Source organism: Hirundo rustica, chromosome 31 (assembly GCF_015227805.2).
Source record: "Hirundo rustica isolate bHirRus1 chromosome 31, bHirRus1.pri.v3, whole genome shotgun sequence".
Lineage (NCBI taxonomy): Eukaryota > Metazoa > Chordata > Aves > Passeriformes > Hirundinidae > Hirundo > Hirundo rustica.
Window position 1 is genome coordinate 180,267 of NC_053480.1, and position 24,056 is coordinate 204,322.

Genomic DNA, 24,056 nt, shown 5'->3' on the forward strand with positions numbered 1-24,056 from the left:
CACCGCCCTGACTGCCGGAAACTCGCGGGGCTGCGCGGGGGAGAATCCCCGCTCCGGCCGTGGGAAGTTCCCTCCGCGCCCTCTGCGCAGAGAGCTGTGCCCGCAGGACGCCTGCACACGCTGCCTGTGTCCCCTCTGTCCCCTGTCCCCCCTGGCTGTGACCCCGGCGGTGACAGCGGCGGGCGCGGGGGCCGGACCGGCGGGGGTTGAGGGGCCGCACCCGGACCCGCCCGTTCCTCCAGTGTCACCCGGGCGTGTCCCCCCTGTCCCTCGGAGTGTCCCCAGCGGCCATGGAGCCTGGAGAGGTGCGACAATCCCAGCGAGGGGTGGGAGAGGGGACAGGGGGGACACGGGAGGTGGCAGGAGGGGACGGGGGGAGTCGCAAAGGGGACAGGAGGGCGTGGCAGGAAGGGGGGGAAGGTGACAGAAGGGTGGAGGGGACGGAAGGTGGCAGGGGGACAGTGGGGGTAGCACAGGGGCCGATGAGGGTGGCAAAGGAGTGGTGAGGGGGACAGCAGGGGGGTGGCAGGGGGTGGCCAAGGGGACAGGGGGTCTCAGAGGAGACAGGAGGACGTGGCAGGAAGGGAGGAAGTGACAGAGGAGTGGAGGGGACTGAGGGTGGCGGGCTGGGAGGGACAGGGTGCACAGCAGGTGGTGGCAGGGTGGTAGCAGAGGGGACAGAAGGTGACCAAGGGACAGAGGGGACAGCTGAGCCCTCCAGGGAGGGGACGAAAGGGGCCCCGGGAGGGCACAGGGGCCACCCCAGGAGGCCACAAGTGCCACAAGGTCCCTGCCACCTCCTCTGTCCCCGCCCCAGCTGCTGGAGGCGCTGGTGGCCGTGGTGGCCACCCTGGGCGAGCTGGTGGCCACTGCGCGCCCACCACGCAGGGACTTGCGGCTGTTCATGACCCGAGACTCCCTGCACCAAGACCTGAGGAGATTCATCTGGCGCCTCCGGGACACCCTGGAGCTCCACAATGTCACTGCCCTGGGCCATCGCGGTGTCACTTTCCTGGGCCAGGCTGTGGCCACCCAAGGGGCCACCTTAGGAGACACTTGGACCGAAGTGAGAGCCGCGGCCAGAGCCTGGCGGGACTCAGTGGATGCACTCTTGGAGAGCTGGAAACAGCTGTCCTGGGACGCCATGGACCTGCACGCCACCTGGAGCATTGCGGCCAGTGACGAGGCCACCGATGAGGCCAGTGCCACCGGCCTGGCCGGGGACCTGCAGGACGAGACCACTGGCCAGGGTACAGCGGGGGACGACCTGGGGGCCATGGCCGGGCAGCTGCCGGTTGCCCAGGCCTCAGCAGTGGCCACCAAGGCCACGGAAGAGGCCATGGTGGCCACCAGCCAGGCGGGGTCAGCCACCAGGAGGGGACAGCAGGCAGAGGCAGCCCTGGGGCTGCTGGATCGCTTGGTGGATGCCTGTATGGAAGCCTCCATGCTCCCCGTGGTGCTACAAGACTGTCTTAGTTACGTTGAGTTAATCCTGAATGTGACAGAGGAGACATCCCCCAATGTCCCCCAGACCTTGGTGGCCGCGGTGGCCGAGGCCGAGCAGCTGTGTGAGGCCAGCAGCAGCCTGGACATGCGTCACCTGCTGGGGACACTTGAGAAAATCGACATCCTCCTCTCGAGTCCCCATGGCGGCACTGGTGGCCCTGGTGGTCCCGGTGGCCCTGGTGGCTCTGAAGACCCTGGTGGCCCCAGTAGCCATGGTGGCTTTGGTGACCCTGGTGGCCACAGTGGCCACTTGGAGGCCAAGAGGTGCCAAGAAGCCAGCGAGGACACTCCGAGTCACACAGCGACATGTGGTGAAACAAATAACGGCAGCCCAGTCTCAGGAACACCTGAACAACCTGAAGGTACCTGGGGAAAACCCAAGCCAGGTGCAGCTGGTGAAACCGCCGGCGATCTCCCAAGTGACCCCAACTTATTACCCCCAGGGGCACGATGTGAACTGGCAACTTCCAAATCGATAACTTTTTTAAAAGCCTGTTGCCACGAATGCATTCCCACAGGAGTTATGGGAACTTCACAGCAAAGGCAAGACTTTCTAATTATAGGCAAGGAGAGTAACAGAGCTCTTGGACTTTCAGTGCTTCCAGCTGTCGTTTCAGCAAATTGTAACGAAGAGCTGAAGGTTTTAGCTTTCGCTCACAAGGCTCCGATGGTAATTCAACCGAAAACGCCAATAGCTATTGCTATTGCACTGCCAATGAGCACAAATAAGCGAGCTGGATACCAAGAAATGCCTTTTGAGAGCTTTAACCCTCATGGCCGTTGGGTAAAACATATTGGCAACGCGCAGCCGATGCTGACGTGCCATCTGACGTGCGGTAATGAAAGTCAGAAATGCTCTGATGTAACACCTGACACGCTGATTACGGGCACACTGGACACGGCAGCAGACGTCACCGTGATTTCTTATGCGTCCTGGCCAAGAGATTGGAATTTGGTGATACCCGTGCATGGCCTCGCTGGGATTGGAGGAGGTTCAATCTGTATGCAGAGTGAATTCATGATTACTGTCACAGGTCCTGAGGGAAAGACGGCAAAAACCCGTCCCTACGTGGTGAAGGGGCCCATCACAGTATGGGGGAGAGACGTGTTGTCCCAGTGGGGAACAAAGATGGAAGTGGGTTCTTGATGGAAACCACAGCAGTGCCTTCCACTTTTTATTAAGTTATCATTATTAGGTTATCATGGAAAACCAATCAGCCCGTTTGGATGGATCTGTGGCCTCTTGAACAGAAAAAAATTGAATGTCCTCAAGAAATTAATGAGTGAGCAGCTAAAAAAAGGCCACATCAAGCCCACAAATAGTCACAGGAATTCCCCAGTTGTTGTCATTCCCAAGACTTCTCGGACTCCTGGAGATTGCTTCAGCACTTGAGGAAGATCAGTGAAATGATAGAGGATGTGAGGCATTTACAACCTGGGCTTCCTTCTCTTTCAGTGGTTCCAGGAGACCGGCCTTGTGTTGTCATCGACTTAAAAGATTGTTTTTTCAACATTCCACTGCATCCCGAGGATGTTCCTCGATTTGCCTTTTCGGTTCCAGCCATCGATAGAGGAGAACCACTGCAAAGGGACTGGTTCAGAACCACTGGATGGTTTTACCACAAAGAAATGAAAAATTGTCCCACAATTTGTCAATATTTTGTGGTGCCTGCTTTGTCTCCAGCCCGACAAAAACATCTGCAGTCAAGGATTTTACGTTACATGGATGACTTGCTTGTTGCAGAACCAACTCAAAAAGAAATGGAACAGGCTCGAGACAGCGCCGTCACTGACGTTCAAAAAGCTGGATTGGAAATTTCTACCTCAGAAACACAAGAAATCCTACCCTGGAAGTATTTAGGATGGAGGATGACGGAACAAACAATCAAGCCACAGAAAATGCAGCTCAGAACCGGTGTCAACACCCTGCAAGATTTCCAGCAGCTTTTAGGAGAGATCAACGGGGTCGGATCTGTTTTAGGAATTGAAAATTATGAACTTGCCCCCTCAGTGCCCTGCAGGAGAGGCAGTAGAGCCGGGTTATAAGTGACAACATAAATGACATTATAAATGACAATATAATATTGGCTTTCACATTCATGTATCGGCTTTTGCCCTTTGTTATTGATCACAATGATTTTGATATGTTGCAATTTATAATTCCTTTCAGCTGCTTTTTGGTATAACACAGTCTATCAGTTTATGGCTACGTGGTATAGCTGACATAAAGGTAGCATAACAAATCGATTTTATATCATAGGCCTCACTGAAATATTAAAATAGAGACTGTGCAATGCTAAAATGCTTTTATATTACAACTATTATAACTAACTTTTATATTAAACTATCTCAGTGAACGGTGTTGTCGTAGTTTGAAAGACAGCTGTCTGCCAGGGAAAAGCCAGAGCCTCCCTTGCAATGGAGAATTCAAACCCCCTCCCTCCGAATTATTATATTTGGAAAATTAAGGGTCTCTCAGGCAAAGGTGTGGGGATAGAAATAACATCTCTTTATCGGTATGTATAACCAGGCAAACAAACAACAACAACCAAAGCACAGAGATGGGAAGGGATGGAAGGGATGGATCAGAAACTCCGGAGCTGTGGCTGAAGGGATGGAAGGGATGGGTCAGAAACTCTGGAGCTGTGGCTGAAGGGATGGAAGGGATGGATCAGAAGCTCCAGAGCTGTGGCTGAAGGGATGGAAAGGATGGATCAGAAACTCCAGAGGTATGGTTGAAGGGATGGAAGAGAGCGCAGGGATGGATCAGAAGCTCCAGTGCCCTGGCTGAAGACAGGAAGGATCAGGAACTCTGGAGTTGTGGCTGAAGGGATGGAAGGGATGGATCAAGAACTCCGGAGCTGTGGCTGAAGACAGGAAGGGATGGATCAGGAACTCTTTTAGTGAGGCAGGGGATAACCACGTCCCAGTTCAGTGGCTGCTCCTGGGAGCAGGAGCTCACCCCACACTGGAAGAAACAGGACCAGGCTGGACTTCTGCAGCAGCAGAGAAGTCTTTTCCCAAGCAGCAGCTCCACCTTCACTGTCTGAAGGCTCAGATCTATCGATCTATTGAGTGAGAGAGAGTTTCCTCTCCCTGCTGTCTCAAGCACTCAGCCATCAGCGCTTCTTAGCAATGCAATGTGAAAAATTCCACTGGTAACAAATAAAGAAAAGGAAAAATAAAATATTCAACCTCCAACACAAGGGAAATAATTTCTGCTGCGGTTTATCAGCACTTGTTGCAAGACACTGAAAACAGGGTCAGCTTGAAGAGAAAAACAAACCAAAGCAACAAAAGCACATGGAGGGACTGAACTGCCAGGCTGCTCTTTTGGGAAGATCTGGCCAGGTCAAGGCTTTTTCAAAACAGGCGACAGACTCTGGATGCCGGGAAAGATTAACACAGGGCTGTGCATGGGATGAGACCTGAAGCACTCATCTGTCCGAAGAGTTGACAATGCTGGGGCTCTTCTTGTCCTTCAGGACCAGGATCTCATTCACAGCTCGTTCCCTGTTCTGCTCTCTGAGACTCATTTCCTTCACAACTACCTGAAGGGACATTGCAGACCTTTAACTGGAGGAGTCTGTGGCAGGAGGCCACAGCAAACACAGAGCGAGTCTTTTTGGGGTGACGGAGCCGGGCTGTGCCAAACTGCCTTGGGATGGGACACCAGAGCTCAGCAAGTGCCATTCCCACAGCCCATTCCTCTGCTCACTGGGGGCTGCTGACAGGACACATGGCCAGAGACACTGGGTCTTGTGAGCTCTGCAGAAATGGTCCCTCAGCTGTCAGCCTCAAAGCTCTAACAGCATGCTCTGCACCTGCACTCTTCTCAAATGGCCTCAACACTCTTCTTATTGTTCAAACACATTTAGCAAGCAGGAGGTAATTCTGGTTCTGTGAAAACAGAGCAAAACAGCCACCAGGAACCCTTTAGCACTTCTGTGGGATTTGCTCATGATTTCAAATGCAACTGCTGGGTTTGGGATTGCACAACAAAGCAAGCACGCACATCCCTTGCTCAGATGATCCCTGTCACAGGCTGTCAGGGACACCAGACCCAAACACAACTGCAGGGTTTAGGAGAGAGCTTTGCTCTGGACATCCATCTTCTCATTGCTCTCCCTCTCTCTCTGTGAACAGCTGCAGTAGGACTAAAACCCCAAACGGAGCCCAAGCAGGATCTCTCCCTAATTAGGCCTTGAGGTACCTTTTGAAGATGAAACTCAGCATGAAAAAACTGCTAAACAGTGTTCCTGTCAGAGGCTGGGAAGAAGATAAATTGGGTCTCAGTCTCCACCAGCTGATGCACTCACAATTTTAGATATGAAGACCAGGCCAGCATGTCCTGCTCTGACAGACACCGCTGCCCTCCTTGCATTCCTTTGGGCACTTCAGAAGGACCAAGTCTGTCCCAGCTGTGCTCTGCAGGCTGACACTGCTCTGCCTTCAGAGGCGCAGCCTGTGCAGGAAAGCTCTGCTGGGCCCCCAAAGCTCAGCCACAGCTCCCAGCAGAGAGGAAAAGCCCTTGACAGCTGCCAGACGTGCTGGGCGTGTTGACATTGACCTGTCCTGCAGTGGCCCTGTCGAGTCCTTTATAAACAGTACTAAAAGCTGTGAACACAAAACAGCAAAGAAGAAGGAAGCAGCGCTTTAGACGGGCTGTGCACACAGCAGGGACTTGCCTTCCTTTCCCTGAACTCCAGCATTTCTTGGAAACCTCGGCTGAGGAGCAGCTTTGGCTCTGGGCCCGGCCCGGGCAGGAGGCCAAGGAACCGCTGCTGCCCTGAACCGCAGGGAGCTCGGGGTGAGTGGGACCTGAGAGCGCTGGGGGTGAGGCCGGGATGGAGCAGGGGATGCTGGAAAGAGGCCAAAGTCACTTCCCTCTGATGTGCGGAGAGAAGACTCTATAACTCACAGAGTGGTTATGAGAGTAGGTATGAATTTATTCAGCGCTGAGGTGCATGGGGATAACTCCTCAAAGACATGCACACCTGGGAGCTTTGTTTCTCCCTTTTTATCTCTACAAACTAGGGTTATATTATACGCCTAATACATATTTATTTCCTAACCCTGCCCATCCCCGCTTCGTATTGAAATTAGTTCCACGCCTATTTGAGGCTGCGCACTGCTCCTTATTGATCACTCTGGTGGTCATCGGGGGTCTTTGGGGATGAAGCACATAGTCATCCTCTGAGTTGAACTTTTCAACTTGTCTCCTTGCGCATGCCCTGTTGTTCCTTTGGCCATCTCCTATATCATGTTTCCGTTTTGGGGCCCAAAGAATGCGTAGATAATCAGTACCAGGTGGGCATAAAGGTGACCCGAGCCCTAAAGGAGGAATTTAGAGGTCCACTGGGGCCAGAGAGAAGATTGATCTGCTGGGGGACTTGAAACTAATATGTGACAGACTGGTGCTTTTTAAAGAAGAGTTCTCTGTTAATATCGTGTGCTCTTGCCAGGCACCCTTGCTTTATTTTCTCTGTCTCAGTCCCCCCTTTTCTAGAAAATCAGTAAATTCTTTTACTTAGCAATACTGATGCCTTTTCCTTTCCCAATCCACCTCCGCAGCCCGCCCATCTCGATACGTATCCCTCATTGCATTACCATAGGCTGCTGCTAGGGAAGTCAGTGCCGCTATCCGTTTTAACATTCTCCAATTCCAAACAAGTATTGCAACTGATAGCACCAGGCTTATGCCTACTAATGTCAGTATGACAATGATGGGGTGGCAAAGTGTGTTCAAAATGCCAGTTGCAGTCGGCGACCATCCAAAGAGTGCATCCCACCAGTGGTGATCTGTGTCTCGGTTTACCCTTGGTAATACTTTGCTTATTTCTTTTACGTCATGATAGACAGTGACCAGAGTCTTTTACCCCTTTTCCTGAATCTCTTTCAGGATTTCTGTCAGGTCTTGGTGGTTCATTAGTTGTCTTACTAATGTAAGGTTCATTCCGATGGGTGCTGGTGATAACTGATGGTACATTGTGTAATTGGATCTTATCAACTGGTGGGATGTAACCGGTGCTAAATATGAAAAATCACACCCTACAATCTTAACAAAATTACAAATACAAAAATTAGAATAGTTCCTAGTAGTCAAGGTTACATTGTTATCATCTATTTCTACAGAAACACATGCAATTCTTAAACATACACAGCCTAGGCCAATATATACAAGCATAGTCTTTTGACTAGTATCTGGATGAATCTCAAAGTGGCAAATGTTTTGCTCAGTGTCTAGGCATATATCTTATGCATCCATCATGTTAGTCTCACAGATGAACCCTTGTTGTTCCCGGGTAACACACGATTCCAAATTCACAGTTTGCCACTTTTCATTCATTATCCGGGCCCATGCTCTATGTTCTGAGGGGTAGAGCACTGTTTTTTCATGATTTAATCCTAATGCAATGACAGGGTGGATATTATAAATTGTGGCATTGCGTACAGTCAGTACAAAAGTAGTAGCTATTTCGGTGGTAGGGTCATAGGTAAAATTTACCAGAGTCCACCAAGACTGAAGTTTTCTTTCTAGGTTGTTTGCATTGTCCCAGACAATTTTCCGAATTTCAATAGGAAAAGTACCTTCATTTCCCTCTCTTACTACTAGAGCAACAATTGATTGTATCCATAATTGTGCCTGTATGCAGCTGAGGGCTAACGACACATTGTTTTGGGCTATGTTTGGTGCGTTTATTATTAGCTTATGGTCCTGGTCCTCAGCTTCTTTCCACTTTGGTAGTATTTTGGAAATTTCCCATTGGCTAGTTCCTAGTGCTAATAAAGAGGATTGCAGGGGTTGTCTTAGTTTTATCAAATCATTTGTGGCAGTGGCTAATTTGCTCATTAATATTTCTGAATCGATTCCATTTAAGACCCCCAATCCTGTTCCTAATATTCCAGTTAAATCTCTTCTCATTCTGCCCCTGAAGTGTACTTGCTTTTGTAACCATGTTGTCCAGCCCTCGGATGATGTTCTTAGAAAAGAGGAACAGGCTGGCTGAATCTCAGAAATGTTTGTTTGCACTAGTACTTCAATACACTTAAGAGACCACTCTGGATTAAATAACAGTTGTTGTTGCCCTTATTCCTTATTACATATGGGCCAATTTCATAAATTTTGTGTTCAATTTTAGGTGGTGTGGTCTGAGCTTGGGTTACAGTTGATTTGGTTGTTGCAATAGGTATAGCTGTTATTTTAAATTTAAATGAGAGCCCTTTATTACCACAACCCCAAAGGCAGATCACATTCACCGTCTGTACTAACGTAAAATTATACCAACAATCCGATTTACTTAGACAATCACAAATTTCCCGGTGATAATCTGTAGAAGCTGAGACACTAATTTGAATTGCCTTTTCATAGTTAGTCCCGTTAATCATTCGGCATCCCACTCTGACTGCCTCCCCTATAGTCCCTTGAAGAGTCCACAACTTTTGTTTCTGCCATTCTTGCCTTTCATATATCTGGTTTTCATGCATAACCACGGTTGATAGGTTTAAATCCTTTATGTCAGAATGATTTCCCATGGATCCAGTATACTGAATGAAAGCTTGGGACCAAGGCCATTCAGCATTTTTCTGGTTAGAGACGCTTTCCAATTCTTGGGTTACACTTATAGCTACAGGCAAAACAAACAAAACAATTCTACTGATTGGATTCCTGTATGCTAAATTATGGAATATTCTCAACCACAATGTATTCATTATGCCCGAGTAAGTTTTAATTTCAGTTCATTGTCACCCGGGATTACTTTCCAAGGAGTTTCTGGAGCCTTCTTCACTCGAGAATGGTGAATCCAGGCGCTCTGTTCCTTGATTTTAACCGCAGTGAAGGTGGTGAGAAGCACCTGGAATGGTCCTTCCCACTGTGGCTCCAAAGTTTTTTCTGTAAGAGACTTAACATACACATAATCTCCAGGCTGTATGTCATGCACTGGCCCATCCAGCCCTCTGCTCCGAGTTCCAGCCACATGTTTCTCAATTGCTTTGAGCTGTTTGCTCAAGGCTATCATATAGGCAGTCAGCCTCTCCTCCCCTACCTGGGTGGACAATCCCTTTTGCATGCCATATGGTCTCCCGTAAAGCATTTCAAAGGGACTTAATTTTTCTTTAGCTCTAGGCTTGGTTCGGATCCACAGCAATGCCAGTGGGAGAGATTGTGGCCAGGGTAAATTAGCTTCTTGTCCCAGCCTAACAATTTGCTGTTTTATTAAATGGTTCATTTTTTCCACTTGGCCACTTGATTGGGGGCGATAAGGGGTATGGAGCTCCCAGTCTATGCCCAGGTGACGACTGATTTGCTGTACTATTTTTGAAATAAAGTGTGGCCCCCTATCTGAAGATATTGTGGCTGGAACTCCAAAGCGTGGTATTACCTCTTGTAGTAATACTTTGGTTACCTCCTGGGCTTTGGCAGTTCTGGTGGGAAAAGCCTCTGGCCACCCTGAAAAGGTATCTGTTAAAACCAGCAAGTATCGATACCCCCCTTTTCTTGGGAGTTCTGAAAAGTCAATTTGCCACTGTTGTCCAGGCCCGTGGCCTTTTCCAATTTGACCTAGTTTTGGTTTGGGAGTATTTTTGGGTTTGGTCTGGAGGCAAATATCACACTGCCGGGTTACCTGGATGACAGTAGAATATAAATTCCTGGCAGTAATCTTTTCAATTAGATAGTTATACAGGGCATCTATTCCCCAGTGTGTTTTCTGATGTTCCTCCCTTACTAGAGACCATAACAAGTGAGAAGGGATGACTATTATCCCACCTGCAGTAATAGCCCATCCCTCTTGGTTATACTTTCCTCCTTGATCCTGAATTAGTTTTCTATCTTTTCTGGTATATACTGGCTTACCTTCCAGGGAGACCTGTCCATCAGGAATTAAGGCTCCCTCGATCGTTATCTCACCTTTTGCTGCTTCTTTTGCCTCTCTGTCCGCCAGCTCGTTTCCTTCCTCCAGTTCAGAGCTCACCTTCTGGTGTGCCTTGATGTGCATAGTTGCTACCTGCTCAGGTAGCTGGACTGCTTCCAGTAGCCGCAATATTTCCTGAGAATGTTTGATGTTTTTCCCTTGTGAGTTTAACAGTCCCCTTTCTTTCCAAATGGCTTCATGTGTGTGTACAACCCCAAATGCATATCTTGAGTCTGTATAAATGTTTACTTTCTTTCCTTTCGCGATCTCTAGAGCACGGGTTAGAGCGATTATCTCAGCCTTTTGTGCAGAGGTAGCTGTTGGCAAGGGTCCAGATTCTATTACCTCTCTGCAGGTGGTAATTGCATACCCAGCACGTCGCTTTCCACTGATGACGTAGCTGCTCCCATCAGTGAACCAGGTTTCTGCATCATCCAAAGGGGTGTCCTTCAGATCTGGGCAGCTGGAGTAGGAGGCTTCGATGGTCTCCAAGCAGTCGTGGTGTACTGGCTCCCCTTGACTCCCACTGAGGAAAGAAGCTGGGTTGATAATATTAGTTACAACTATCTCTACATCGTCTTGTTCTACCATGATGGCTTGATATTTCAGGAACCTTTGTGGGGAAAGCCAGTGCCCGCCCTTTACTTCCAAGACTGCAGACACTGTGTGAGACACAAATACAGTAATTTTCTGGCCCAGAGTGAATTTGCGTGCCTCTTGAATATTCAGCACCACAGCTGCAACAGCTCTGAGGCATCCCGGCCATCCCTTGGAGAAGTAAGCAACTGCTCTCCGGTATGGACCCAGGTCCTGGGCCAGTATCCCCAGGGCAATTCCCTGCTTTTCACAGGAGAACAGGAAAAACGGTTTACTTACATTCGGGAGTCTGAGAGCCGGGGCTGACATTAGAGCATTCTTCAGCTGATGAAAGGCTTGCGTGGCCTCTTTTCTCCACTGGAGGTTTCTGTTCCCATTTGTAATGAGCGCATACAGAGGTTTCACGAGCAACCCATAGCTGTGTATCCAGAGCCTACACCATCCCGTCATTCCTAAGAATGTTCGCAGTTCCTTTACCGTTTGAGGCCTCGGGGTTTGGCTTATCGCTTCTTTGCGATCTTGCCCTAGGGTCCGCTGTCCTGCGCTGATTTCATAACCCAGGTAGATTACCTTTTGCTTCACTACCTGGGCCTTTTTCTTTGATACCCTGTACCCCTGTAGTCCCAGGAAATTTAGAAGACTTACTGTCCAGGCTACACATGCCTCTTTCGTCCGGGTAGCTATGAGGATATCGTCCATGTACTGCAGTAACTTTCCCTCTTCCGGGGGAGCCTCCCAGGATTCCAGGTCTTTGGCAAGTTGCTCCCCAAACAGAGTGGGAGAGTTCTTGAAACCTTGAGGTAGAACTGACCACGTGGGCTGGGATTTTGTCCTAGGGTAACTTTATGATGCTTGTATCCCCAATCATCTGTTCTGTTTGTGCTGTATATTGAGTCCTGTGCCTTTAAGACTGGTTCTAAGAGCAAGGAGAAGCGCGGAGTTTGTTTTGAGAAAACTGCCTGACTCCTCCACATTCTGCTGCGGACGGGGTGTTCAGCGGAGGCTTGGAGAGACTGCAGGACAGAGATTTTTTTTGCTTTTAGTTAGTTTCAGCTAGCTAGGGCAGAGAAGTTCCCTGGACTGTTTTTTTTCCTTTTTCTTGGAACTGTTTAAACCTGCTCTGGACTGAAAACCCAGGGGAGCACTGGGGGCTGCACCTGCGGCCCACCGGGGCCTGGACCTCTGCATTTTCCAGCAGCGCCGGAGGGACTGGGACTGATGAGAGACTGAGAGAGAGCTGAGCTACACCCACGGCAAGGACTTTCTCAATTTGCCATCTCACTTCAGAAGGAGAGGTTTTATTGTTTCATATTATTCATTCTTTATACTTGTATGCACTTCATTTGTTTAGTAAAATAGTTTTTTCCACTTTTCTCCAAAGAGGTTTTTTTTACCGGACCGGTTGGAGGGAGGGGCCACTTGGGTTTGCTTCCTTAGAGGGATCCTATACAGGGGTTTTCTCCCAAATTTGTCCCAAACCAGGACATACTTCTAACTGGTGCCCAACATGGGGCTCGAGAGGGTGGAAAAAACTTGTATTGATTATTATTAACTGCATTTTTTTGGTTGTCCTTTGGGTGGGGATTAAACAGTCAGTGGCCATGTTGCTTCTTGAATTCCTAATGTCTCTTAGAATGGAGTCTTTTCTGCATTTCGGTTCCCTAGGCTTTTTTGAGGTCTTAATACCTTTCTGGTCCCTAGGTTTGTTCTCTTACCCAGAAATAGCTCCAATATTATCCCTAACATACAGCTTTTACACTAGGGATGCACAAATTAGAATAGTTATTTTGCTGGGTTCGGTGATTATGGTTTACAAGAAGCTTATAAAGATACTGGAGTTTGTTCTGGGTATGTTCAGTTTATGGTTTTTTCGTCCTACCCTGCATCCTAGTTCCAGCAGCATGTTTTGGGGATTTATCAACAATTGCACCCAGTTTGTTAGAGGAGGAGTAGGGGATGAGGCTCTTCAGCCTCTTCTTTCCTTCTTCTCTTTTGAGTCAGTTATATCACTTTTGGAGAATGTTCAGGGTCTCCTGAACATTAAAGACCCCACCTTCCTGGTATTTCACCTGGTGACTTTCCTCTATATAGTTTATAGCTTTTCTAGAATGAGTCACACACTGCTAAACACTGTAGGGCAGCAGATAGAGGCAAGGGAGCAGGGAGATAAATCAGTCACTCAGGCTGCAGCCAACCCCACAGCTATTCAGGCTGCAGCTAAACCAGACAGTGAGGCTAAAACACCGGCAGTTGCTGCAATAAAGAAAGGAAAGAAGCACACGGACAAAACTGATCGACCAGTAGACGATGATTCAGGTGAAGGATCCTCAATGCCTCCTGACACCCAGTCAAGAGTCAAACCAACTGACACACAATCAGAAGCTGAAGCAACTGATGATACACAATCAGAAGCCGAACCAACTGATACAAAATCGGAAGCCAAATCAACTGGCACAAGATCGGGAGTCCAACCAACTAGCACACGATCAGAAGCCCGACCAACTGCTACAAGATCAGGAGCCCGACCAACTGCTGCAAGAGCAGGAGATACTATTGAGTCCTTTTCCCTGAAGGACCTTCGTGGCCTAAGAAAGGATTATACTCGACGACCTGATGAATCTATAATTAGTTGGTTAGTCCGTCTTTGGGATGCTGCAGGCGAGGCTACAATGCTGGATGGCACTGAAGCGAGACATCTGGGATCCCTATCACATGATCCAGTTATTGACCAAGAAATGATGAGGGAGGCTAGTCCTTGCAGTCTCTGGGAACGGGTCCTGGGAAGTGTGGCACAAAGATATCTGTGTGCTGACGATCTCTATATGCAGCAAACCCAGTGGAAAACCATTGAACAAGGGATCCAGCGCTTGAGGGAAATGGCAGTGGCGGAGATTGTCTTCTCAGATGACATAAACACTAGGAACCCCGACTTGGTACCATGTACACCTGTGATGTGGCGAAAACTTGTACGACTTGGGCCACAAGAATACTCCTCTGCTTTAGCAATAATGAAGCGGGATGAGACAGAGGAGACCGTGCTTGATATGGCAAAGAAGCTCCGAACATATGCAGATGCCGTGCATGGTCCAACACATCAAGAATCGCAGCTCTGGAAACACAGGTGCGGGGATTAGCAGACAAGATGGAGGAGAGTCACAAAGAACTCAAGGAGGACATTCTCCAGATCTCTGCAGTACAAGTTAGGGGCTCTGGCACCACACGCAAACGTTCCCTAGATAAAGAGGGAAAAGGCATCCCACGGGCTAAGCTGTGGGTCCTCCTGCGTGAATGTGGAGAAAACATGAAAAGATGGGATGGAGAATCTACTGATGCTATGACACAACGGCTGCATGAATTGTTGGATGGCAAGACTGTGAGAGGAAGTTCCAGCAAGAAGGAAGCAGCTCCGGTTACCCAGGGAAATAAAGATAATCAGGCTTAGAGGGGCCCTGCCTCTAGCCAGGTAGAGGCTAGGGAAAACTGTGTTTTTTGGACTGTGTGGATTCGTTGGCCTGGCACATCAGAACCACAAAAATATGAGGCCTTAGTTGACACTGGTGCACAGTGCACATTACTCCCATCAAGACATGTGGGGGAAGAATCTGTTTCCATTGCTGGGGTGACAGGGGGTTCACAAGATTTTACTTTGGTGGAGGCTGATGTGAGCCTGAGTGGAAATGAGTGGAAGAGACACCCTATTGTGACTGGCCCAGAAGCTCCATGAATTTTGGGCATAGACTTCCTCCGAAATGGGTATTTCAAAGACCCAAAGGGATTTAGGTGGGCATTCGGGATAGCGGCTGTAGAGACAGAGGGTGTTAAGCAGTTGAATACCTTGCCTGGACTATCAGAGAACCCATCTGCTGTAGGTCTTCTGAAGGTGGAAGAGCAACAAGTGCCAATTGCCACTTCAATAGTGCATCGCCGACAGTACAGAAGAACTTGAGATGCTGTGATTCCCATCCATAAGATGATCCGTGAGCTGGAGAGCCAAGGGGTGGTCAGCAAAACCCACTCACCCTTCAACAGCCCCATCTGGCCTGTGCGTAAATCTGACGGAGAATGGAGATTGACTGTGGACTATCGTGCCTTGAACGAAGTGACTCCACCATTGAGCGCTGCTGTGCCAGACATGCTGGAACTCCAGTACGAGCTGGAGTCCAAGGCAGCAAAATGGTATGCCACAATTGACATTGCTAATGCATTTTTCTCCATTCCTCTGGCTGCAGAATGCAGGCCTCAGTTTGCTTTCACCTGGAGGGGTGTGCAGTACACCTGGAACCGACTGCCCCAGGGGTGGAAACACAGCCCCACCATCTGCCATGGACTGATCCAGGCTGCGCTGGAAAAGAGTGAGGCTCTGGAACACCTACAGTATATCGATGACATCATTGTGTGGGGGAACACAGCAATGGAAGTGTTTGAGAAAGGAGAGAAGATCATCCAGATTCTCCTGAAGCCTGGCTTTGCTATCAAGAAGAGCAAAGTTAAGGGACCTGCTCAAGAGATCCAGTTTCTGGGAGTAAAGTGGCACGACGGAAGGCGTCAGATTCCCACTGAAGTCATCAACAAGATCACAGCAATGCGTCCACCAACCAACAAACAGGAGACACAAGCTTTCCTGGGTGCCATAGGGTTCTGGAGGATGCACATTCCTGAGTACAGCCAGATTGTGAGCCCTCTCTACCTGGTCACCCGCAAGAAGAATGATTTCCACTGGGGCCCTGAACAGCAACAAGCCTTTGCCCAGATCAAGCAGGAGATCGCTCATGCAGTGGCCCTTGGCCCAGTCAGGACGGGACCAGATGTGAAGAACGTGCTCTACTCAGCAGCCGGGAACAATGGCCTGTCCTGGAGCCTTTGGCAGAAGGTGCCTGAGGAGACTCGGGGCCGCCCACTGGGATTCCGGAGCCGAAGCTACAGAGGGTCTGAAACCAATTACACTCCCACAGAGAAGGAAATCTTGGCCACCTGTGAAGGAGTTCAAGCTGCCTCAGAGGTGATTGGCACAGAAGCACAACTCCTGCTGGCACCTCGACTACCGGTGCTGGGATGGATGTTCAAAGCAGAAGTTCCCTCTACCCACCATGCAACCAATGCCACGTGGAGCAAATGGATTGCCCTCATCACTCAGCGCGCCCGCATTGGAAACCCAAATCGCCCTGAGATTTTGGAAATAATTACCAACTGGCCGGAAGGTGAAAACTTTGGTCTCATGGATGAAGAGGAGCAGGAACAAGTGACATGTGCTGAAGAAGCTCCACCATACAACCAACTGCCAGCAGAAGAAACACGCTATGCTCTTTTCACTGACGGTTCCTGCCACAATGTTGGGATGAAACGAAAGTGGAAAGCAGCCATATGGAGCCCCACAGGACAGGCTGCACAAGCCACTGAAGGAGAAGGTGGGTCAAGCCAACTTGCTGAGCTCAAAGCTGTTCAACTGGCCCTGGACATTGCTGAAAGAGAGAAGTGGCCAAAGCTCTACCTCTACATTGATTCGTGGATGGTGGCCAATGCTCTGTGCGGATGGCTGGAGAAGTGGAAAAAGGCCAACTGGCAGCGTAGGGGAAAGCCAATCTGGGCTGCAGATGAGTGGAAGGACATTGCCACTCGGGTAGAGAAGCTACCTGTAAAAGTCCGCCATGTAGATGCCCATGTCCCCAAGAGTCGAGCTAATGAGGAGCACCAAAACAACAAGCAGGTAGATCAAGCTGCAAAGATAGAGGTGTCAAAGATAGACTTAGATTGGCAACACAAGGGAGAGTTGTTCCTAGCTCGATGGGCCCATGATGCCTCAGGCCATCAGGGCAGAGATGCCACCTGTAAGTGGGCACGAGACCGAGGGGTGGATCTAACCATGGACAGTATTTCTCAGGTTATCCATGACTGTGAGACGTGTGCTGCCATCAAGCAGGCCAAGCGGGTGAAGCCCCTGTGGTATGGCGGGCGATGGTCCAAGTACAAGTACAGGGAAGCCTGGCAGATTGACTACATCACCCTTCCCCAAACCCGCCAAGGCAAGCGCTATGTGCTGACCATGGTGGAAGCCACCACAGGATGGCTGGAGACCTACCCTGTGCCCCACGCTACAGCCCATAACACCATTCTAGGCCTTGAAAAACAAGTTCTTTGGAGACATGGTACCCCTGAGAGGATTGAGTCAGACAATGGGACTCATTTCAAGAACAGCCTCATCAATGACTGGGCTAGAGAACATGGCATTGAGTGGGTGTACCATATCCCCTATCATGCACCAGCTTCAGGGAAAATAGAAAGATACAATGGACTGCTAAAAACCACCCTGAAAGCACTGGGTGGGGGATCATTCAAAAACTGGGAGCAGCATCTAGCAAAGGCCACCTGGTTAGTTAACACCCGAGGTTCTACCAACAGAGCAGGCCCTGCCCAATCTGAGTCCCTACATACAGCAGATGGAGAGAAAGTCCCAGTAGTACATGTAAGAGGTTTGTTAGGGAAGTCAGTTTGGATCAATTCTGCTTCAAGTACAGAGGATCCCATCCGTGGGATTGTCTTTGCTCAGGGACCAGGCTGCACATGGTGGGTGACGCAGAAAGATGGAACAACACAATGTGTACCGCAGAGAGATCTGATTGTCGGGTGAGAACTGTGTGTAATTATCGCTGTGTGCTGAATGGTACTGCCACTGTATGTAGCTGTATATTGCATATTGTTTTTATATAGATGTATGTGTGTGTAGAGCTGGAGTATATATTAGTTTTAGTAAATTGACGATATGGGGATAAGGGGTGGAATGTCCTAGGGTAACTTTATGATGCTTGTATCCCCAATCGTCTGTTCTGTTTGTGCTGTATATTGAGTCCTGTGCCTTTAAGACTGGTTCTAAGAGCAAGGAGAAGCGCGGAGTTTGTTTTGAGAAAACTGCCTGACTCCTCCACATTCTTCTGCGGACGGGGTGTTCGGCTGAGGCTTGGAGAGACTGCAGGACGGAGATCTTTTTTGCTTTTAGTTAGTTTCAGCTAGCTAGGGCAGAGAAGTTCCCTGGACTGTTTTTTTCCTTTTTCTTGGAACTGTTTAAACCTGCTCTGGACTGAAAACCCAGGGGAGCACTGGGGGCTGCACCTGCGGCCCACCAGGGCCTGGACCTCGGCATTTTCCGGCAGCGCCGGAGAGACTGGGACTGAGGAGAGACTGAGAGAGAGAGCCGAGCTACACCCACGGCAAGAACTTTCTCAATTTGCCATCTCACTTCAGAAGGAGAGGTTTTATTGTTTCATATTATTCATTCTTTATACTTGTATGCACTTCATTTGTTTAGTAAAATAGTTTTTTCCACTTTTCTCCAAAGAGGTTTTTTTTACCGGACCGGTTGGAGGGAGGGGCCACTTGGGTTTGCTTCCTTAGAGGGATCCTATACAGGGGTTTTCTCCCAAATTTGTCCCAAACCAGGACAGATTTGCACCCACTTTTGGGGTTTTCCCATTCAAATGCAAAAATTTTCTGGCTGTCCTCATGGATAGGGAGGCAAAAGAAGGCATCTTTCAAGTCTAAAACAGTAAACCAAGGTAACTCAGGTGTTAGGCATGTTAACAGAGTGTATGGATTTGCTACCACAGGATAGGGGTCCTCAGTTATTTTGTTAACAGCCCTTAAATCTTGGGCTATCCAGTATGATCCATCGTGTTTTTGGACTGGAAATGGGAGTGTTGAACTCAGACTGGCACTCTTTTAACAACCCTAATTGCAAAAAGTTTTCAATTACGGGACTAATTCCTTCCCTATCTTCCTTTTTCAGGGGGTACTGTTTAATTCTAACTGGTTGTTTCCCTTCCTTAAGTTTGATTAATATTGGAAGTGCATTTTTCGCTCTTCCTGGTACATTGGAGGCCCATACTCCAGGAAACACTTGATTTATTATTTCTTCACTAATTTCCCCCTCTGTCTGAACGGTTGTCAACATTAAACTTAATGCCTGTATATATTGTTCATCATTTACCTCGAGAATGACCTCCCCATTTTTAAATTTAATGGCTACTTGTAATTGTTCTAGCAAGTCTCTCCCCAAAAGGTGTCTCGGGGAGCTGGGCAGATATAGGAATTTATGAATGCCCCATTGCTTTCCAAGCTTATACTTTAACGGTTTACAAAAATATGCTTTTTCAGGTTGGCCAGTTGCTCCTATCACTGTAACATAATTCTTCCCCACAGGTGCCAAAGTCTTATTTAAGGCTGAATATGTTGCTCCTGTGTCAACCAGGAATTCTACTTCTTTCCCTTTTTCCCCCAGTTCCAATTTTCTAACCAGTGGATCTTCTGGGGTGAGATCTACCGGTCCTCCTCAGTCTTCTTCCACGTATGCAGTCACCTTTCCTTTCTCTCGGTTTCCCTTGTCCTGAAAGCCACCCCATCTTTGTTCTGGGCATTGATTTTTCCAGTGACCATATTTCTTACAGATCGCACACTGGTCTCTGCCCAGCTGGGACAGGCCTTGCCTAGGTGGTCTCTGCCCACATTTTCACTTCTCTCTCTCACTTACAACAGCTACAAGCTTCCTCATTCCTTGTTTATATCCTTCTTCCCGGTTACTAAAGACTCTCCACGCCTCATCTAACAAAGTCTCTAAGTTCCTCCCATCTGTTCCTCGAAGCTTTTGAAGTTTATGCCTTATGTCACCTGTAGACTGCCCTAGGAATAGATTAACTAGCTGCTGTATCCCTACTTCAGACCCAGGGTCCAGTGATGTGTGACGACGCATGGCATCTCTTAATTTCTCAAGGAATTCAGAGGGCGACTCAGAGGGCCCCTGTTTGATTGCATATAAGGCTGACCAATTTATTGTTTTGGGAATGGCTCTCTCCATCCCCTTTGCGATCCACTCCTGATAGCTTTCCAATTTTTTCAATTCTGCTGTTCTGTTTGGATCCCACTGTGGGTTTTGGAGTGGGAAATAATCTTTCACATCCAGCTGTTGGGTTTTATAATAATCCTCTGCCAGATCCCCTGCCATTTTTATGATTAATTGTTTTTCTGTCTCAGTCAGTGCATCCAATAATAATTGCATATCGCTCCAATCTGGATTGTGTTGTTTTATTATATATCGCAGATGTTTGGCTGTGTTAACTGGATCACTGTGATAGTTTTTAGCACCCTTTTCCCATGCTTCCAAATCAATTGTGGAGAAGGGAACTTTAACTAATACCACTCCTCCTTCTGATCCCACTGCCTCACGCAGAGGTGCCTGTAATATGTGTGTCTGTTGTCTAGTCCGGTGTGCAATCGGGAAAGTGTCTGCACCCTCTGAGTCTGCATCCTCCTCCTCATCCCTTTCTTGTCTTATGTGGGGAGGCTTAAGCAGATCATCTACCAGGTCTTGTTCCTGGGCCACAGTTTGGTAAACCTTATCTGATTTTGTACATCTTTGCCCTATGCTACATGCTGAACAACACCATTTAAGCCCTCCTCTCTTAGTCTTATTCTCTTTCTCCAGGGCTAACACCAGAGGGTCAGATGGAGCCCTGATCCCACAATCCCTCTGCCACTCGGGGTGATTTCGGAGAGAGAAAAACATATCGGAATATGACACCTCCGTCCACTTGCCTTCTCTCCTGAGAAAGAGCACCAGTTGCAATAGTGTGGTGTGTTATAATCCAAACTTCCGCTAGGTGCCACCTCGCTCCATCATCCAATTTATAGAGTGGCCACCAATCTCTGCAAAATCTGATAAGATCTCTCTTGTTCTCAGTTCCCCCACATCCAGTAATATTTTTCCAATGTGCAATAATACAACCTAGCGGACTCGCTTTGGGGATCTCTTTGCTTTGTTCAATACCCATTATCTCCTTCTTCTTGTTCCGTCCCGTTTTCGCCCAAACTTCTCCTCGCACAATTTCAGAGTCACTTCCCAATTCTCTTCCCACACACAGCCCCAATTTGCAGGCACACAATGTGACTTTCCACATACAACCTTCAGAGTTTTAGGTTCAGCATCAACCTGATTAAGATAGTATTTCAGTTTACACAGGGGGCATATGCCCTGCTGGTTATTAGAGTAACAATACCAACATTTTTCACAATCTCTACACTGCAATAATACCCATGCCAGATGCCAATGTCTTGATTCTCTGGCAGCTCTAAGTGTCCCACAAGAACAGGCTATTCCACTCACCTCCCCTGGAATACTTAGGGTCTGTACTGCAGGTTATTCCCAGTCCAAGGCCACCAGTCTCCCTGCAGAAGTTCTGTATATTCTTTCTAGATAGATCCGTTCATTCCCTCTTTCTAGCCAATGATTCACTGGATCAATTGATACCCAGGGATCAAGCCCAAACCACTGCTGAGGAGAGACTCCGTCAATTTGTCTATGCACAGTTGGAACAAATGTTAACCACTTCCCACTCAAACATAACGCCCCTCGTTCACACTCGGGTTTGCCCCACACTGACTCCAGTCGCTTCGCCTTTCTCCGGCCGCCTCAGTCGCCCGAGGTCGGAAACGCGGATAGAGCTCCACAATCGCTGCGCACCTCTGGTGCGTCTCACTCACTCACTCACTCACTGATCATACTCAATGACTCAACGTGTCCGGACTTAGCATTCACACAAAATAGCAGCAAAACAAGGGTTCACTCGACTCACCCCCAGAGTCGCTAGCGCTGCTCTATCAGCTCAGTGAGACCCCTTCTCATCGGCCGCGCTATCGGCCGGGGATCGATCCCTCCCCCTCTGTGTCCGGCTTCTCCCTGGCCGGCTGCTTGCAAGCCCACCGGGACTGTGCTGCGCGTCAGACATCTCTGCACGACTTATCAGCTGCCCCTTCCCTGATATTTAATTCATACCTTTATCCGCAAGGCCAGCAGGTCGTTGTCTGTCCCCGCGGTGAGCGAGCCGAGGTCCGGGGTCCCTCCCGGGAAGGTCCTGGGGGCGCGCCAGGGAATCCGCTCCTCGGCCGCTCCCACAGCAGGACAGAGATTCTCCTGCCTGGCTCGCCAAAATGATGTGCGGAGAGAAGACTCTATAACTCACAGAGTGGTTATGAGAGTAGGTATGAATTTATTCAGCACTGAGGTGCATGGGGATAACTCCTCAAAGACATGCACACCTGGGAGCTTTGTTTCTCCCTTTTTATCTCTACAAACTAGGGTTATATGATATGCCTAATACATATTTATTTCCTAACCCGCCTGTCCCTGCTTCATATTAAAATTAGTTCCACGCCTATTTGAGGCTGCGCACTGCTCCTTATTGATCACTCTGGTGGTCATCGGGGGTCTTTGGGGATGAAGCACATAGTCATCCTCTGAGTTGAACTTTTCAACTTGTCTCCTTGCGCATGCTCTTTTGTTCTTTTGGCCATCTCCTATATCATGTTTCCCGTTTTGGGGCCCAAAGAACAAGTAGATAATTAGTACCAGGTGAGCATAACGGTGACCAGAGCCCTAAAGGAGGAATTTAGAAGTCGCACTGGGGCCAGAGAGAGAAGATTGATCTGCTGGGGGGACTTGAAACTAATATGTGACAGACTGGTGCTTTTAAAGAAGAGTTCTCTGTTAATACAGTCTGCTCTTGCCAGGCACCCTTGCTTTATTTTCTCTGTCTCACCGGCTCTCAGGGTGCCCCCTCTCCAGGTGCCCATTCCAGGGTCCGGGACTCTCAGGGCTCACCCCTTTTTGCTTTCCCCCATCTCAAGGCTGCTCCCCCCACCCTTGGCAGTACTGGGCGATCACCACGTGGCTCCGGGGACCCCCACCCACCACCAGGGCTCTGCCGGCAGCCACCACCGGGACAGCCCAAAAAACACCTCCCGGGAACACCCAGTATCCACCCAAAGGGGATTTCGGCTCAGCTTTGGAGTCCTGCAAGATCCAAACATTGCTCCATCCGCCCCATCCAGAAGGAGAGAAACAGAAAACCCTAAAGATATTTCAGGTGAGCTCCAAATATTCCTCCCTCCTTCAAACAATCCCCTGCCAGGATGGCCCAAGACACTCGGGGCGAGGTCCCCCTTCCCGGTCACCTGCGGGATGCGGTGGGGCCGATGCTGGCGGCGCCAAGGGGCTGCAGATCCAGAGAGCGATGGATGCACGTGGTGCCTCCTCTCGCTGCTCCTCCTCCTCCTCTTCCTGCTGCTCCTCCAGCCCTCCTCTTCCTCCTGCTCCTCCTCCTCCTTCTCCTGCTGCTGCATCCCTCGGCTGCGGGCGCGGAGCTCTCGGGTGAGCGGAGCGGGGCCGGGACCGGGTGGGCAAGGGGTGGGAGAGGGGGATAAGGGGAGGTGGGACAGGGGGAAGGGGGTTCTCAGTGGGGGGCTCCCAGTTCAGCCCAGCAGCCCGAAATGGCCTCGCTGTGCTCCCAGCCCCTCCCGGCGCTGTGGGGGCCGGGCCGTGCCCCAGTGCCGGCTCAGGGGCTGCTCCAGGCTGACGTGCTCCACCTGGCAGCTGGAGGTGACCCCGCGCCGCGGGGAGGTTTCCAGCAGCACCAGGAGCTGCTGGCTCCAGTCCCCGTTGGGGACCACGGCGGTGCCACCCCGTGCTGCTGGCCCTGGAAGCAGCTCAGCTGGATGTGGGCAGGGTAGAAATCCATCACGGAGCAGAGCAGGCGGCCGGGGCCGGGCTGGGAGCTGGAGGGCAGCAGCGAGATGGAAACGCTGGGAGGGGCAGGGGGCTTGGGGACCCCCCAGTGCGGATCTGTCCCCCCCTTCCCCCCAAGCCGCAGGGAATCGCTGTAGGGAACGAGTGCTGCAGGACACGGAACCACGTTCCTTCCGTCCCAGCCCGCTGTGAAAAACGAGGTTCTCTTTCCTGGTAAATTTTAGTAATATGTTTAATCAAATAAAAATAAGACAATTAGGAGACAGATTAAGCCAAATTACGGCTGGCCGGGTGAATTGGCATTCAGCCAAATTCCCAAGCTGCTAGTTCAGAAATATTCTTTACATACCCTTTCTATTGCATCAGTTGTTACCCTGGTTTTTCTGAGCCTTTTGATTTTCTTAAATGGAGTCAGATCTTTTTAGTTACTGTACAATATTAAGAGCAGTTTTCTACCTTTCTCACAGATGTAA

The 24,056-nt window shown here is 49.4% G+C and overlaps 1 protein-coding gene across 1 annotated transcript; it reads left to right on the forward strand.

Annotated features, from left to right (window-relative positions):
- The first annotated feature begins 4,222 nt into the window (after nucleotides 1-4,222).
- Nucleotides 4,223-18,289, forward strand: LOC131378722 (uncharacterized). Its single transcript, XM_058423827.1, has 3 exons — nucleotides 4,223-4,235; nucleotides 4,368-6,316; nucleotides 10,777-18,289. Exon 3 carries the CDS (start codon nucleotides 14,989-14,991, stop codon nucleotides 17,641-17,643), a length of 2,655 nt encoding a protein of 884 aa, XP_058279810.1. The 5' UTR covers nucleotides 4,223-4,235; nucleotides 4,368-6,316; nucleotides 10,777-14,988; the 3' UTR covers nucleotides 17,644-18,289.
- The last annotated feature ends 5,767 nt before the right edge of the window (nucleotides 18,290-24,056 follow it).